This window comes from Vigna angularis, chromosome 4, assembly GCF_016808095.1.
Source record: "Vigna angularis cultivar LongXiaoDou No.4 chromosome 4, ASM1680809v1, whole genome shotgun sequence".
Taxonomy (NCBI): domain Eukaryota; kingdom Viridiplantae; phylum Streptophyta; class Magnoliopsida; order Fabales; family Fabaceae; genus Vigna; species Vigna angularis.
Genome location: NC_068973.1, coordinates 39439095 through 39455141, shown reverse-complemented (window position 1 = coordinate 39455141; position 16047 = coordinate 39439095). Strand labels below are relative to the sequence as shown.

General features: G+C 32.0%; 1 protein-coding gene across 9 annotated transcripts; it reads left to right on the top strand.

Moving 5' to 3' along the window:
- Positions 1 to 1583: 1583 nt before the first annotated feature.
- Positions 1584 to 9391, top strand: LOC108342990 (phosphatidate phosphatase PAH2). Of its 9 annotated transcripts, XR_008248285.1 has the most exons (12): positions 1590 to 3203; positions 3778 to 4594; positions 5156 to 5589; positions 5699 to 5772; positions 6256 to 6340; positions 6687 to 6773; positions 6876 to 6948; positions 7758 to 7801; positions 7905 to 8033; positions 8131 to 8229; positions 8515 to 8654; positions 8940 to 9391. XR_008248285.1 is itself a non-coding variant. In XM_052876013.1 (11 exons), the coding sequence occupies exons 1-11, from the start codon at positions 2229 to 2231 to the stop codon at positions 8569 to 8571; spliced, it is 2874 nt and encodes a 957-aa protein (XP_052731973.1). In that variant the 5' UTR covers positions 1589 to 2228; the 3' UTR covers positions 8572 to 9391. The 9 variants fall into 9 exon arrangements, 2 of the variants coding, with proteins under 2 accessions (XP_052731974.1, XP_052731973.1); XR_008248286.1 differs by lacking the exon at positions 6687 to 6773 and having other exon boundaries at positions 1589 to 3203; XM_052876013.1 differs by having other exon boundaries at positions 1589 to 3203; positions 8515 to 9391.
- The last annotated feature ends 6656 nt before the right edge of the window (positions 9392 to 16047 follow it).

Here is a 16047-nt window from a genome sequence, read left to right as displayed (position 1 = left end):
GATATACTATGAAAGTAGGGTTAGAATTTACAAAATGTTCTCTTTATGAAGAGGACCACCATCTGCGATCGCTGTTGTACTATGAGTCGAATTGAAACAAAATCCCATTCTATATGCAAAGTGCATGTGCTGTGTTTGACCATTCCACTTTACTAAGGCATGCACAACAAAGGGGCATGGAGTACCTCTTCGTGTGTATCTGGTAATTATATTTAGGATAACTTGATAACTTCCACTCCTTTCCTTTCTATGCGTTGCACATCAGAACGCACACATTATCGATAAAATAAACTTTATGCATCATATTCGCATGTTTAAATTGACTCAATTTTCAATGATATACATACAATTTACTACAAATAAAACTGCAACTTTGTTTCAGGGATGAACATAAGGAAATAAGAAAAGAAAATTGTCTCTAAATGATCCAATCCCACTAAGCCCACCAACACATTCAGGACCACTCGATCTGTCCTTGAAAATGACGCATCATGCCATCTTGTTCTGTATGTATTTAATTGTGATGGACTGAAATTACAGTTTGTTCATGAGATTGGGTCAAGAAACAAATGGACCAAAAGCCCAAGAAGGAACCAATTTTCCTGTGCAAACAGAGAAACTATAGTATTTGTATTCCAGAATGATTATAGTCGCCAATAATTTCACAACACATAATTAAGTGTTTGTGGTATAGTTCCCACTCCTGAGCTTTATCACCAATGGAAAAGCAGAATAGGTTTTTGGACGAGATTAGAATTCAGGACATTAACTGCATATTAGAATGATGGAGCAATCAGTATTTCAGGAAAACGTATTAGAATAGCAGGTGGTAATGGAATACTCCACCACAAATTAAGCTACACTATTAGATGTATGGAGCCATGAACTGGTGTGCTAAATCCACAGATTGACGCTCAGCTGGGTTTCAATCGGAGAAAACAAACACACTGAAAATCGTGGTGTAAGTCCAAGAACATGTGAAGGTAATTCAAAATGGTCCCACAGATTGAAGATATACGTAGATGTGGAAAGTCCCGAGTGTATATATGTGTTTGTATCGTTGTATCCATTTGCAAGAAGAATAACCGGCGCAGCCATCCACAGAAAAGTTTGAGTTCTTTGTGGTCCCTTCCTTTCCTAACAAAACAACAACCTAACATTACTGGGTTATTATTGTTCATTACTCATGACATGACGCATGTCAGAATCATTATCAGAGTTCAGTCTTATACCGCCTTTCACACTGGTCCTCCAGACAAGACAACCATATTAGGCATATAATTGGAAAGTGACGGTGTCTACATTCCTTTATTTATTTATTTTTTTTGTAATGGAAATTGATATTAATCTTCAATTCAATATATTCATATATAAAAACTTAATCTTTATAGAACATTTTTGGATTTTGGATTTTTTTTACCATTTATAATATCCCCCTCGTAAAGCATTCTCCTCGTCTAACGAACACAAAGATACAATTATCTCTGAATCAAGTTTGTTGATGAAAATGACAAGTCAAGTATACTTTATTAAATTAGTGTTTGTTAAATTCGTCATTTATTAAATATTCTTTATCTTATCTCGATACATATATATAACAGATCTATAATTTGGTCGAAATCTAAATTAGTTAAAAATAGTTTTATGTTATGATTAATGGTAATTATCTTAAAAGTGACATTATAATGATTTGCGATTAAATTAGGTTGCTTACACTAGGAAGACAATGGCGTGTCCGCGGAGGGTTTGTCGAAAGTGTTATGATAGAAAAGATGAGTTTAGGTTTGTGATATAATAATTTGTGAGTGAGGATGGCGAGGATGAAGAAGCGTGAAAGAAGATGCATGGATTGATGGATCGAACGGTGAGAAACAACCCACGAATCAGACAGCGGGCCCCACATTGCCCACCAACGACCTCTTCCTCCCGCCGCGACACACTCTTCCACCCATCGCAAAATTCAACCACTTCTCTTCTCCAGTTTACGCGTTACACTGCACCCTCCGTTCACAGTTTTAATCATTATTCTCCTCCGAAAACAAACCCAATATCCTTTAGTTCAAGCTTACAGAGAATTTTGCGATCCCCCTAAAATCCATCCTCGTTGATTAATTATGATCGTAATTCAATCATGTAATCCAATCCGTGTGTTGTGTTGTTATTTCTGAGATTTGAGTGTTGCGAAAGAGAGATTGGATTTATGATAAGGGGTGGATTAATCGAGGAGGATGCAAACGGTGGGGAGAATACTGAGTCAGGGCGTGTATACGGTTTCGGGGCCGTTTCATCCGTTCGGAGGCGCCGTCGATATTGTGGTGGTGGAACAGAAAGATGGCAGTTTCAAGTCGTCGCCCTGGTACGTTCGATTCGGCAAATTCCAGGGGGTTTTGAAGTCGAGGGAAAAGGTGGTGGATATCTCTGTCAACGGGGTGCTTGCTGGTTTCCAAATGCATCTCGATAATAAGGGGGAAGCTTACTTTCTCAGGGAAGTCGTTGCACAAGAAGAAGACAATTTGATGTTTCCGCCTTCTTCTGGCGATGATAAAGACGAACACTCTCGCAGGTCCAAGAGTTGCGATTATGATGGAGAGGGTGCGGTAAAGAGTAATTCTCGCCGTTCAAGAATACTTGGCTTTGTTTTTGGGAGAAGGTCTTTGAAGCAAAGAGATGGTAATGGTGAAGCGATTGGGAACAGGGTGGGTTCGTTGGAGCGTGCAGAGATTGCAGCTAACTTGTTAGACCTCAAGTGGTCCACTAATCTCTCCGGGGAACAAGGGCAAAAGGTTCTTGCTAACTCGTCTGGGGATGCTAATGTGGTCGTGGACGATGCTGAGTTGAAAGAGGAAGCTTGTTTTGGTCGTGAGTGTGACTTGAATGGGAAGGAAGTAGTGTATGATATTGCAGAGTCTGACGTGCAGGTTGCGTGCGTGAAGGTGAAGCTTGTGGAAAAGGAGTTGAATGGAGAAGAAGTTTCTGGGGTGAGCGCTGTTGATGCATGTGATAATAGTAATGATATTTCCAAAAACGATGTTTCGGCTGATGGGGTTTGCCGTGAAACACCAGAGACCTCCAAGTTGGGCGTGTCGTGCTCTAGTGAACAAGCTGAAGAGGTGATGTACCTTGATGGCGCAGCAGAATGTGAAGAAGTCCACGTCCATGTCCATGATGAAGTCTTGCATCGTGCCACTGTACTGCTATCTGAGGTAATCTGGTAAATTCAAGGACAAGTAGTCTTCACCTATCGTTTTGCCAGCGGAATTAGACAGAAATAAATAGTACCTTAGCATTTGAGTTCTCCTATCAAAACTAGCAATTGAAAATATAACACTGGTCACCGAGAGGCTGATTTTAGTTACTGTAGATGAGATGGCTGGCTGCATTGAAGATTAGAAGGAATGACTGGGATAAAATTAAAACAGTGGCCCATTTTGATTGGGGAACATTAACATTAGTATTTATGATACTATATTTAAGTTTTGTCCAATAATAAATGATACTAAATCTTTTATGGAATTTTTACATGTCAACTCGAATAACTGAAGAGTCATTCTAAATCCTCAAAATACTTCTACTAATCCCCCTACTCACCATACATAGAAAGTATTGAAATTTTTTTGTTATTGTATTAAATGCATTTACTTTTTCATTTAATACTTTCTTTCTTACAAAGAACTAGAACGTTTTTGTTGAAGCATATACCACTGTAGCATAGCATAATTAAATCGAGCAAACATTTAATCTGTTTTCTTTGACACTCACACTAAAGTTGTCCTTTAGGGTACAGAAGCTGTGGAAGTTATTGAGGAGGCCGATCTTGGGATGCCAGTACTGGGGATCTCTGAGTTCCATTCTGGGGTTCAGCAAATAGATTGTTTGGATTCTGGTGATATTATATATAATGATGTGGATATTGAAGAGCAATCAATATCTACAACACCTCAAACTGTCAAAATTAGCCTAGGACATTTTTCAGGTGAGAAAGTTGAGCCCAATTATGTTATCAAACCTTCCAGCTACAGCATTCTGGATTACCAAGCCATAAGCGAGAATATGAAGGACAAGGACTTCTCCAGCACATTATCGACTCCTATGGACCCTGTTGATAATTGTTTACCTAGAAAAGCATCAAGGAGATCACCATCACTAAGTTCAGAGGATGAAAGATTCCTTTTCAGTGACCTTGATGAAAGTGAAATCAATGATCGACCCGAGAGAACACCCTTCCCTGAACATTTAGATAAAGAATATCATGTTTCTTATGAGAATGACACTGGAAAGTTAACAGCAATATCCTGTCCCATAGTCATTCCTAGAAATGAAGCTGCTGGAGAGAAAGTTGGGCATCATTCGGGATCCTTGCCAAACTTTTCTTCTAGAATTGACATTATGAATCAACATGATGTCCGTTACCCTTTAAGTCAATCACTGCAATCAAGATCAAAATCCTTGCCATGTGCATTTCCTCCAAAAGATGGTTTAGAATGTCTAAAACCTGATGAAGACAAAGGAAACAACCTAACACACGAGGAGTCAGGTAACAAGGATTATCATCATTCTGGGGAAATCAAAGATACAACTCCGAAGCTTCCCCTTGGTAAGAGACCTTGTATAAGTTGACTCTCAACTAAATGGAAAACAATCCATGTCTTGAGGTTATATTTCATCCTCTTCTGATAGTGTACTGAAAATACTGTTTTTATGGAATAATAATTGTTAAACATTTTATAGCAACAAGTTATAATTTGGGTAAAGATTCAGATGCGACTCTGTATTTTGAGAAATAGTTTAGTTTGAGTAGACTTGTATTAATAACAGCAACATGGAGGGCTTTGTCATTATTGTAGCTTTGAAAATAAACATTAAGGTGTAGCCTGTAGGTAGTACTATACTGATTCATCATTTATGCAAACAACAGTCTCTATAAACACTTGTTGTATGAAGAGATGGAATCTGACTGTATTTCTAAAGCATTTAATGCTGAATACCTGGTTGGTAAATAAGTTTACTTCTCTGTACCCTGCGGTATGATAGGTTTGTATTAAGATTGGTTATCATTATTTTTCATGGGATCTAGGCATGGTGTATTTTGAATGTTTATATGTATTTGAACTGAAAGGCATGATACCAGCTGACCAAGTTGAGAAAAATCATACAGGAGATGATCCATCAACACAGAACCCTTCCCCTGCTGGAAACTGGAGACTTTGGCCTTTCTCCTTGAGGAGAGCAGAATCTAAAGATTCTATATTGCCGCCGTTTCTAAGTGATGCCAAAAACACTACTGATGGTAATTCTCTAGAGAATACGACTAGCACAGTTATGAACAAAGATAAACCCGAACCCAAAGCAGGATCTAAAGATTCTATATTGCCGCCTTCTTTAAGTGATGCCAAAAACACTACTGATGGTAATTCCCTAGAGAGTACGATTAGCACCGTTATGAACAAAGATAAAACCAAACCCAATTTTAAAAAAATAAAGGTTAGGGAAACAACTCCAACTTCTGAACAGGTAGCCTCCTTGAATCTGAAGGATGGGATGAATACTGTAACCTTCACTTTCTCTACAGCCGTGCTGGGGAATCAGCAGGTCAATAATCACGGTTTTCTATAATTTCATTTCAAGAAAAAGACGCTTACTTTACGTTTAAAATATATCGTTTACTGTTAATTTCTTATATTTCAAGTCTAAACGGCAGGTCGATGCTCGAATATATCTGTGGAAATGGAACACTCGCATAGTGATCTCTGATGTGGATGGTACAATTACAAGGTGAGAGTATACATATTTGCCATTCACTCGGGGTAGTCAGCTGATCGAGCCAGAAAACCTAGGCTGGCCAGTTGCCATTGAAACTGCCCCGATTGGATCTAAATTTTTTCAGTAGATAAAGATCCTTGTTTGGTCCGTCTAGTCATGATTATTTATTCTAAAGTTGGAAGGTATAATTAGTTTCACAACTATGGTTACACCTTCAAAGTTTACGGATTAGAATTAGTTTCACAAGTTGAGATGATAAGTATGGGTTAGTATATTTTAGAAAATTAGTTGTTATTGGAATGCCAAGTACATTATGAGTAGAACATAAGGAAGTAAAACAAGATGGACAACAGAAAACAAATAGAAAATGTTTGAAATGCTAGGACTTTCAGCATCCTGATATGCTTTTCACATCTTCTGCTTCTCGTCTATTTTTGAAATATCTAACCCTGTAGTTTGTCAATTGTAATTTCTGTCTTGTTTCATGTCATTCAGGTCGGATGTTCTTGGTCAGTTCATGCCTTTGGTTGGTATTGACTGGTCACAGACAGGGGTTGCACATTTATACTCCGCTATTAAGGTTTGTTTATCTTGGCCATGTGGTTATTTAGATGTTTTGAGACTGATACAATGTCATATATTGTGGTTATATCCTCTAAATATAGTGATTATACATAATTACGTATGGGCAGTTTTTGGGTAGGGATTAGGTATGCTCAAAACAAACAATTGGTTGTTTTATCTGTTAAATCCACGAAATTGCTTACTTTTATTTTAAAAGTTTTATTAATTCTGATATGATTAATTTTCTGAGGAGTTTAATAATGGGAACTGTAAATTGCCTTGCCCATAATAACTCTTTTGATCTCTTTTCACCTTGTTTTGAGTCTTTCATGGTCTTTTCCTTGTCAATTTCACATACACAGGAGAATGGTTACCAACTTCTTTTTCTTAGTGCTCGTTCAATTTCTCAGGCCTATCTTACACGACAATTCCTAGTTAATCTTAAACAGGTCATGTATAAATATAGTAATCATTTTCCAATCCATTTGGACAACAAAATTTGGAAGGAGAGAAACTCATTTACATTTTCGTATTTATTTTATAAATTGCAGGATGGAAAAGTTTTACCCGATGGTCCTGTTGTTATTTCTCCTGATGGACTTTTTCCTTCTCTATATCGGGAAGGTAAACGTCTCTTTCGTCTCTGCTGCTTCTTGTTGTTCCCATTCTTCCAAGTGGTACAAATTTTTTGTATGAATGTCGGTTGTCTTTGACGATACTTGAACTTTGATTTCACGGGCTTAGTATTAAGAAACAGGGTAATTAAACTTGTTGAAAAAGTCGTTCTTGAACAATCTAACACTTTACTGGGTCTTCTGTAAATTTCCCATCTAAACGTACTGATTAAACCTAGTGTAGAGAATCTAGTGTAAATAAATAAAAAATTCTTGTTTAATGTCTTCTTGAAGTTGTAAGTTGAAATTCAAGTAATTTAGCTAGCGAACTAGCGGATTCGGCAAAGCTGGAAATGGAAATCTGGAGGCTGGACTCTCTTGTGCGCTGTTTTGTCCTTAAATAATAGATGGCCTTTGAATGATAGGGTTATTGTATAGTATTGAACTAGGAACCTCTTCGAATAGTATAAATGGGATAAAACGACAACATTCCACTTAGATTCCCTTAGATAATACGAAGACACAAGCACTCTGCATGCCATAAATGAATAAGTTTTGGATTTTTCTATGGCTTGAGTCTGATTTTTTTTTATTCCAGATCGTGTAAGAAACTACCATGTAGAGGTGTGACCGATATATTTAGGACTATTATGATTTTCGATGTTTTCTTATAACTTATTGGCCAATTAATTTGATGAATGAATGAGTATAAGGATTCATCAAAGTTCAAGGCTGCAGTATGTGAAATGTCCGGGCCTCATCAATATAATTCTGGTCTAAGACAATCATTTTCTTTTCTTTTTTTTCTCTCTTTTCCAGTTATTAGGAGGGTTCCCCACGAATTCAAAATTGCATGCTTAGAGGTTAGTTTCGCACAACCACAAATTAAATTAACATACTCTAATATATTTCAACCTCGTCATTCACAATGTTATTAAAAGTCAATTTGAATTTTTATGTCATCAGGTCATCAAGGATCTTTTTCCTTCTGATTGCAATCCTTTCTATGCTGGTTTTGGTAATAGGGATACGGATGAAATCAGCTACCTTAAGGTTGGAATTCCCTTGGGAAAAATCTTCATAATTAATCCCAGGGTAAATAATTCATCTATTTTTTAAAATTTTAAATATTTGTTTGAAGTTTCTAAAATGTTCTTAGATTGTCAAACTATTCTTATTTTTAATTTCACAGGGAGAGGTTGTTGTAAACCGTCGCGTTGACTCAAAATCATATGCTTCTCTGCATGCTCTCGTGAATGGGATATTCCCCCCTACGAACTCCAATGAACAGGTTTAATCTTGAAGAAGCTTTATCTTTTTATTTTCTTGTTCATGATGTCAGCCTTGAGGATTGGTACAGTGGTCTTCCAACGTTTAAAATTCAATGCAAATCATGTCGAGTGTTGTGTGAGAGAGCTGGGATGGACCTTTTTATATTTTCCTACTGTGTGATTTAAATCTTTGTTACATTATTTTGCTTGAATGTAAATTTCGTTCTATTAAAGGTTTCTTTGAAAAGCTGCATGTTGTAAATTGCTTTTTGCCAATCAATCTTTTTTCTGCACCTTGTTTGCAGGAGGACTTTAACTCTTGGAATTTTTGGAAACTACCACCTCCTGCTATAGATATTTGAAAGTTCCCCATGGATTTTTTTGGCTCAATTATGATGGTCTGATCCGGATGGGCGCAGGCTGTGCCGCTCCAAGAATTATACAGGTAAATTTATCAGCTCCAAGTAACTACTCTGACTAGGATTAGGTTTTAGTAATTAGATTTATATATATTTTTTGCATAGTTTTAACACAAATGTTTGCTTTGATCAGAAACTTCAAAGGAATATCTTTATATTTGTGCTGGTATAATACGTTCAATATTTCCCCTGGAACTGAAGTATTGAAGATATTAATTTGACTGATTTTATTGTATGCATGTATGTTTTCACCATTCCATGTGTTCAATCGAGCATGCTACTTCATTGTTTTAGTTTTTTTGCTAATACAGGTTATATATATGTGTATCTGAGCCCAACAAAAACCACCATATTCTGTTGTTGACATGTACTCTGAATTGATTGATTGGAACTCATAATTTGGTGGATGGAACTCTTATGAAAGAGCGGAATGGAACTTCTTCCCTGTTTGTTGCTGCGAGATCAAATCCATTTTTGTCATTGGTTAGTTATGAAATTAACCCATGACCACTTAAGTCATGGAATCCCACAACTGATATCACTTATTGATTATAGATAGATTAGTGCATAGTAAAGTCCTTTTCATTTGATTGCATAACTTGCATATGTATGTAACTGTAATTGAGTTATGCTTCTTCAGTTTTATTATTCTAACAACATATAGAAAAAGTTTATGCTTGTTTCATTCGTCGTTGTTTTTCCTTTCCCAAAGGGATAATATATTGGCACACTAACACTAGATACACTTATTTGACACCTCTCATTTCTCTTGGTGTAAATTTAGCATTTCTCTCGTATTTCTTTTTCTCTAAAAGGTGTAGATTTAGCATTGGATGGTCACCAAACTTATTCCTAACTTTTATGTTTCAGTCTTCTACTCGTGTAAGTTTTCCGAATTTAGTGCAATTTCCTTTATAAAATTTTTTAATATGTTGAGACAGACACTTATATATCACAGTCTATTACTCTTTGCATTTCACTCTTCTTTTCATCTGTCATTTATCATATCTATACTTTTTTCTTTCTTTCTTCATCTTTTTATCTCAAGGTGCTTAACATGTTCATTCATCTGTATCCTGAAATTAAATGAACTCACAGGGACAAGAAATTAGATATCAGATACTTTTTTGTATTTATGTTACCAGAAGATTAAAGATGGACTGAAAAGTCTATTAAAAGAAATAATTTTAAATCCTGCTTATTACATAAATAATACTGAATGCTTTTAAGTTTTTACAAGTTATTTAATAATATATTTATTTCTAAAAATGATCATTAGTTAGTTTTATTGAACTAAATTGTAAAGTTGATGGCTTCCTATGAGAGGAAGTTTAAAAAAATCTAGTGTTTGAAAATAATTTAGCAAACAATTAATGAGAATGATTTGAATTGACATGGATGACTAAAGATTTGGGTTTATAAAATTAAAGAAAAATAGATAAACGGGAGTCGTGCAGTGCAGACAAATAATTAAAAAGCAATGAACAAAATAAATAGACCAAAACTAAGATCTAATTTCCGTTTTAGTTTTCTAAAGTGATGATTCACTTTTTTCCAAAATAAATTATTTTTTTCGATAAACAACAAAAGTTTATTGATTAATTACTGTATTCATTAATGTTATTATTAAAAACCAAATATAAAATACATTAAAAAATTAAAATTAAAATGTATTATTACAAAAATTTAAATAATATAAAAAATTTGGGAAATATATTAATGAAGAATAATAAATATAATTAACATGAATGAATAAGTAAAATTGAAAAAAAAAATAATGATATGTATGTAATTAAACAAGTAAGAAAAAACATAAATAAATCATTAAAATGAAAGTGTATATATACAATTCAAAATTATGAAAGTAAATAAAAAGTTAAACTAATATACAATGTATATATTAAAGGTTTTTTTATTCCCTTCTAATATCAATAGTCCAGTTATAGTTATTACATATGGTTTTATTACTTGCTGTTTCAACGGAAACTTCCATTTTATTCTATTTTCTAAATATGTGTATATTTATTAGCTTTTGTTAATAATTATTTTTTTGTAAAAAAAAAACGTAGCTAACCATTTTAGGATGTTAAAATTAAATAGTTGTACATATAGTATTTCTCTTCATTCTTTGTGAAAGAATGAGAAATTAAGAATGATGTTCTAAGAAATTAGAAGGAAGGATCTATATGATCTAAATTCTAAAATAAAATTGTCCTTCTTTTGTTATATATTCTCTATGAACACAACTTTTGTATGTGAATGTTGATATTATTATATATATTTATAAGGAATCTGGTTGCTGTACATTGCTTTTTAAGTCTTTCTTTTTCTCTTTTATTAACTGGCATATTTATAGGCATAAAGGGTGATCTGTTAATTTATTCGCAAGTTGGGTATATATAAACATAATAGTATTCATGTTCATCCTTCATGTATGTAGATGTATTATGATCCTCTCAAAAAGCTACCTGGTGAGAAATGAAGAGCATTCCAAATATTATATAACATTTCAGTTAATACTTCATGCTATATACCTAACATCTACATCACATCACATCTATACCAGAAAAATAGACATGTTCTTGGTTCTTTTGGAAAATATTTTCTTAGAAATTATAAAACATATTTACTATATTTTATTTTTTAAATTAATTTTACAGGTTAAATTAAATTTAAAATATAAATATAAATTAAATTTAAAATATAAGTATGACAATAATTTAAAATTTGTCTTATTCAGACTTATATATATATATATATAATTTATATATATATATATATATATATATATATATATATATATATATATATATATATATATATATATATATATAAATTCAAAGTCTTTTTCTTAACGCATTTCATGTGCAAAATATTCTTGCAATTAATAAATGATAATACTCTCTAAGTTATCTCAATTAATAAATCATAATACTCTCTAAATTATCTAAGTAAAATTTATTTTCTCAAACACTTATTTTTTTTTCTTTCTATCTATTATCTTTTATTTTTATTTGTACTTTGATATTTTTTTATTATTTATTACAAATTTAAAATATGTTTTATACACTTAAATACATTCATTTATATTGATATAGTTTGTATTCAAATTTATTTATTTATTATAAATTTTAAGTACGTACAATAAGGGTACAGATTAATATTGATCACCATTTCACTATCTTGAGGAAAAAAGTTGTTAAAAGAATAATTATTATAATTCAAACTAATAATAATACGTAGTTTATGAGTCCCTTTAAATTAAAACATTGGTGTCTTTCTTTTAGAATCAGAAATCCCTTGCTAAAAGTTAGTTATTCCTCTTAATATTGAAATTAAGCTTCTTTCATTGGTCATTTGCATTATCTATGTTTCCTTTATTCCTTAATTTATGTATTTATTATATTTGTTTGTCCCCTGCAAGTGGTACATACTCTAATATAATGGTCCGTTTTTATCGACCCTATTTTTAGTGAATTTCCAATATTTTTTATTGCAGAGTAACAATACTAGAAACATCTTGTTATATTGTATTTGTTATATTATCTTGAGGTATTAAAAGGTTACGTGTATATTATATCGAGCAATATTATTGTAATACAATTTTTTTTCACAATATTTTAATGTAATATATATATATATATATATATATATATATATATATATATATATATATATATATATATATATATATATATATATATATATATATATATATATGGGTTTACTAACGTGCGTACGCCTGTTTTTCAGTTGGTACATTTTAGTAATGTGTAGTGGGTTTTAGTAGACAAAAATATTCTTATATATCATGGATTCTAAGTTTTAAGGTTAAGGGTATTTTAATAATTTTCATTCTCAAAACTAAAAAAAAAGAAACCCCAAACCCTTACTCACCTCTCTCATTCCTCTCAACCCTTTCTCTTTCATCTCTCACTCCAACCTTTTCTCTGTCATCCCTACTGTAGTCCCAATAGTCCCAATTGAAAAAATCAAAAACTGTAGCCCCAATTGAAAAAATCAGAAACTTGTTTTTGTAAAGAGTTGAGTCATTGACATATTTACCTTCAGGCAAATGTTCATTCAAGATCTCTTCCATTTCACCGTTTTCACTAACCTCTCTAATTTCATCATGTACATATGTTGAATCATCATCTCTAAAAAAACCCTCAAGGCCAATTACCAATTCCTTCGGATGTCATTATGCTTGTGAAAAATTAGATAAAATTATATACGACAAAAATTATAAAATGAAAACTCATTATAAAATCATTTTTTGTAAGAAATTGTTTAACGAGTGTTTCTGATTTTTTTCAGGCCAATTACCAATTTCTTTGATGTCATTATGCTTGTGAAAATTAGATAAAATTAGATAAGACAAAAATTATAAAATGAAAACTCATTATAAAATCATTTTTTTGTAAGAAATTGTTTAACAGCAAGTATTTCTGATTTTTTCCAGGTCAATTACCAATTCCTTTATACTTGTGAAAATTGGATAAAATTAAATAAGATAAAAATTATAAAATGAAAACTTATTATAAAATCATTTTTTGTAACATAGTTTAACGGCAAGTGTTTCTGATTTTTTGAATTTTGGCTATAGTAGGGATAACAAAGAAAAGGTTGAAGTAAGAGAGATGAAAGAGAAAGGGTTGAGAGGAATGAGAGAGGAGTAAGGGTTTGGGGGTTTCTTTTTTTTTTAGTTTTGAGAATGAAAATTATTAAAATACCCTCAACCTTAAAACTTAGAATCCATAATATATAAGGGTATTTTTGTTTACTAAAACTTGGTACACATTGCTAAAATGTACGAATTGAAAAACAGGCATACACGCGTTAGCAAACCCATATATATATATATATATATATATATATATATATATATATATATATATATATATATATATATTATTTTTTAATTAAATTTAAAATACATCAACATAATAATAAATAAATAATAAATTAAAAAAAATTGTGTTAAAATGTTAAAAAAAATCCATGTCAAGATTTTTTTTTTGTATATGTGGCTTTATTTGCAAATAAATTAAAAAATATGTTAACCATTTTTATTTCACCAAAATGCAAAATCATTTGCTTTCATCACCTTATCATTTCCTTAATATTATTTTGCCTCGTTTGATAAAAGTATAATAACAAGAATAAAGCTATATTGTAATTGAAGAGAAATGGAAGAAGACAAGGGAAAAACTAGCGTGTGATCATAACATTGAAATGCTTGTCTGCAAACTGCGCAAGGTTTCTGAACTCCTTTTCATCGATGAAACCGTCGTGGTTGGCGTCTGCGGATCTGAAGACCTGGCCACTACTCCACGACGCAAAGAGCCCTCCGGCGAGGCGCACGGCACGACGGAGTTCGGCTTTGCTGATTCTTCCATCTCCGTTTGTGTCAAATGCCGTCGTCAACCACCGTCTAAACTGCTCCACCGTCATCACGCGCTTTCCATCACTGGACACATTACGCTCAATGAACGCCATAATATCTGAATGTTATGTCCACTTGCTTTATAGTGTTATAGTGCCACGCATTTGCTTTGGTATTGTGTTAACGTACACGGTGTTTATATTATATACGAATACATAAGGAATAATCCAATATATTAATTTCTAAAGCATCGTTGTGTGCAGATAATCATGGTTGGATTAATTCTATTAAATAATTCTTTTATCTTTGTTTAATTATTAATGACGTGTTTATTCTCTCTTATTGCAACTTGGGATTCATAATACAAAGTATTAGCACAAAGTTATCCATATGCTCATCTTTTCTCTAGATGAAGAGGATTTGAAATATTTTAAAAGGGCATTTTGTGGGCTTTAAAGCTTTGTTACATTAAAGGCGAAAGAACGTGTTATTTATGCAAACGCTAAAATAATAATACTGGTATAAAAATACGTATACAATAGTTGAAGATTACACTTTGTTCCCAATAGATTATAGACACTATGAATGACTTGGAGTTTAAAAGCTGTCCATATACCATGCACGCCAATCAACCATCAACATTTTGTATTAACCATATATATCACACCTTAAACATGCCTTAAACGTTTTTATTGTTTGTTAAAACTTCGGTTAAAATTTTTTAATTCTATTATGGTCGTTATATAAATACGCCATCAACACACTGATATAAATTCTTGTATTCCTTCAGACATTCATTTCATATACAACAGCTTTTTTTTTAAATAACAAAAAGTAAAAATAGTATATTGTAAATAAAAAAAAATCAATTTATGATATATAAGCCGATAAATTTTTTACATTAAATCACTTTTAAAAAAATCAAATTTAATAAATTTTACTCATAATTTCAATAGTTACGAAATTAAGTTTAAGAGTAAGCGGAGAAGCATAGGTTTTGTTGGTTGGGAACCTTTAATTTTTTTTTTAATATAAATACATATATTCACTATCTCAAGTTATATCTCTCAACTTCTCATTTTCTATTTTATTTGAACATATTTAAAAAAAATTATTAAATAGCTAAAAGTGAAATAGTGAACATAAAAAGAATAAGATGCTAAAGAGAGTTGGTCTGCATAATCCCTGCCCGTGGATGATTACTTTTCCTTCTTTATATTTCTTCAAACACAGAGAAAAGTACCGGTAAAACTGTGATTCATTTGGTTAAACAGATTTTGTATGAATGTGGAACATTATTTAGTGATGGGCCGAAATAATTAATGGATTAATGCATCGTAAAGGTGGTTAAGATAATAATGAAATGGGATATTTAATCAAATTTAATAAATGTTTTGACTCGTAATTCTAATGGTTAATAGAGATTAACAAGGAAAAGAAATTAAGTTTGAAAGTGAATAGAGAAGCAAGGCGTGAACATAACAAGAATAGGGTGTTAAAAAGAGTTGGTCTGCTTAATCCGTGGTCCATGTATAAACACGAAGAAAAATAACGGCAAAACTGTAATCCCTTTGGTTAATCAGATTTTGGGCGAAAGTAAAGCATTATTTAGTGATGGGGTTAACGGATTAATGACTAGTTAAGATAGTCAACATAAGAAATAAATGAAATATTTAATCCAATTTAATAAATTCTACTTGTATTTTAGTAGTTAGGAAGTTGAGAATATGGAAGCCAAAACAAGATGAACAAGGAATAGAAATTAAGTTTAAGAGTCAGAAATTAAGCATAGGCCCGTGTTGGGTTGGAATCATCATTTTTTTATTTAGTTCATTTAATATAAATACATATGTTCATGGTCTAAAGTTATATCTTTCAAATTAGCATTTTTTATTTTATTTTAACATATTGTATAAGGGGTTCAAATTCATGAATTAATCTAATTTATTACGGATTCAAACAATTAAATTTAAAAAATTTATTTTTGATATAGATTAATTTTAAGTTTGATTCACTTGGATTAAATTGGTACT

Coding starts and splice junctions, on each gene's coding strand:
- LOC108342990 (XM_052876013.1), top strand. CDS start 2,229: ATGCAAACGGTGGGGAGAATACTGAGTCAGGGCGTGTATACGGTTTCG. Junction 6,774..6,875: donor TCCTAGTTAATCTTAAACAG/GTCATGTATAAA, acceptor TATAAATTGCAG/GATGGAAAAGTTTTACCCGA. Junction 8,034..8,130: donor TCTTCATAATTAATCCCAGG/GTAAATAATTCA, acceptor TTAATTTCACAG/GGAGAGGTTGTTGTAAACCG.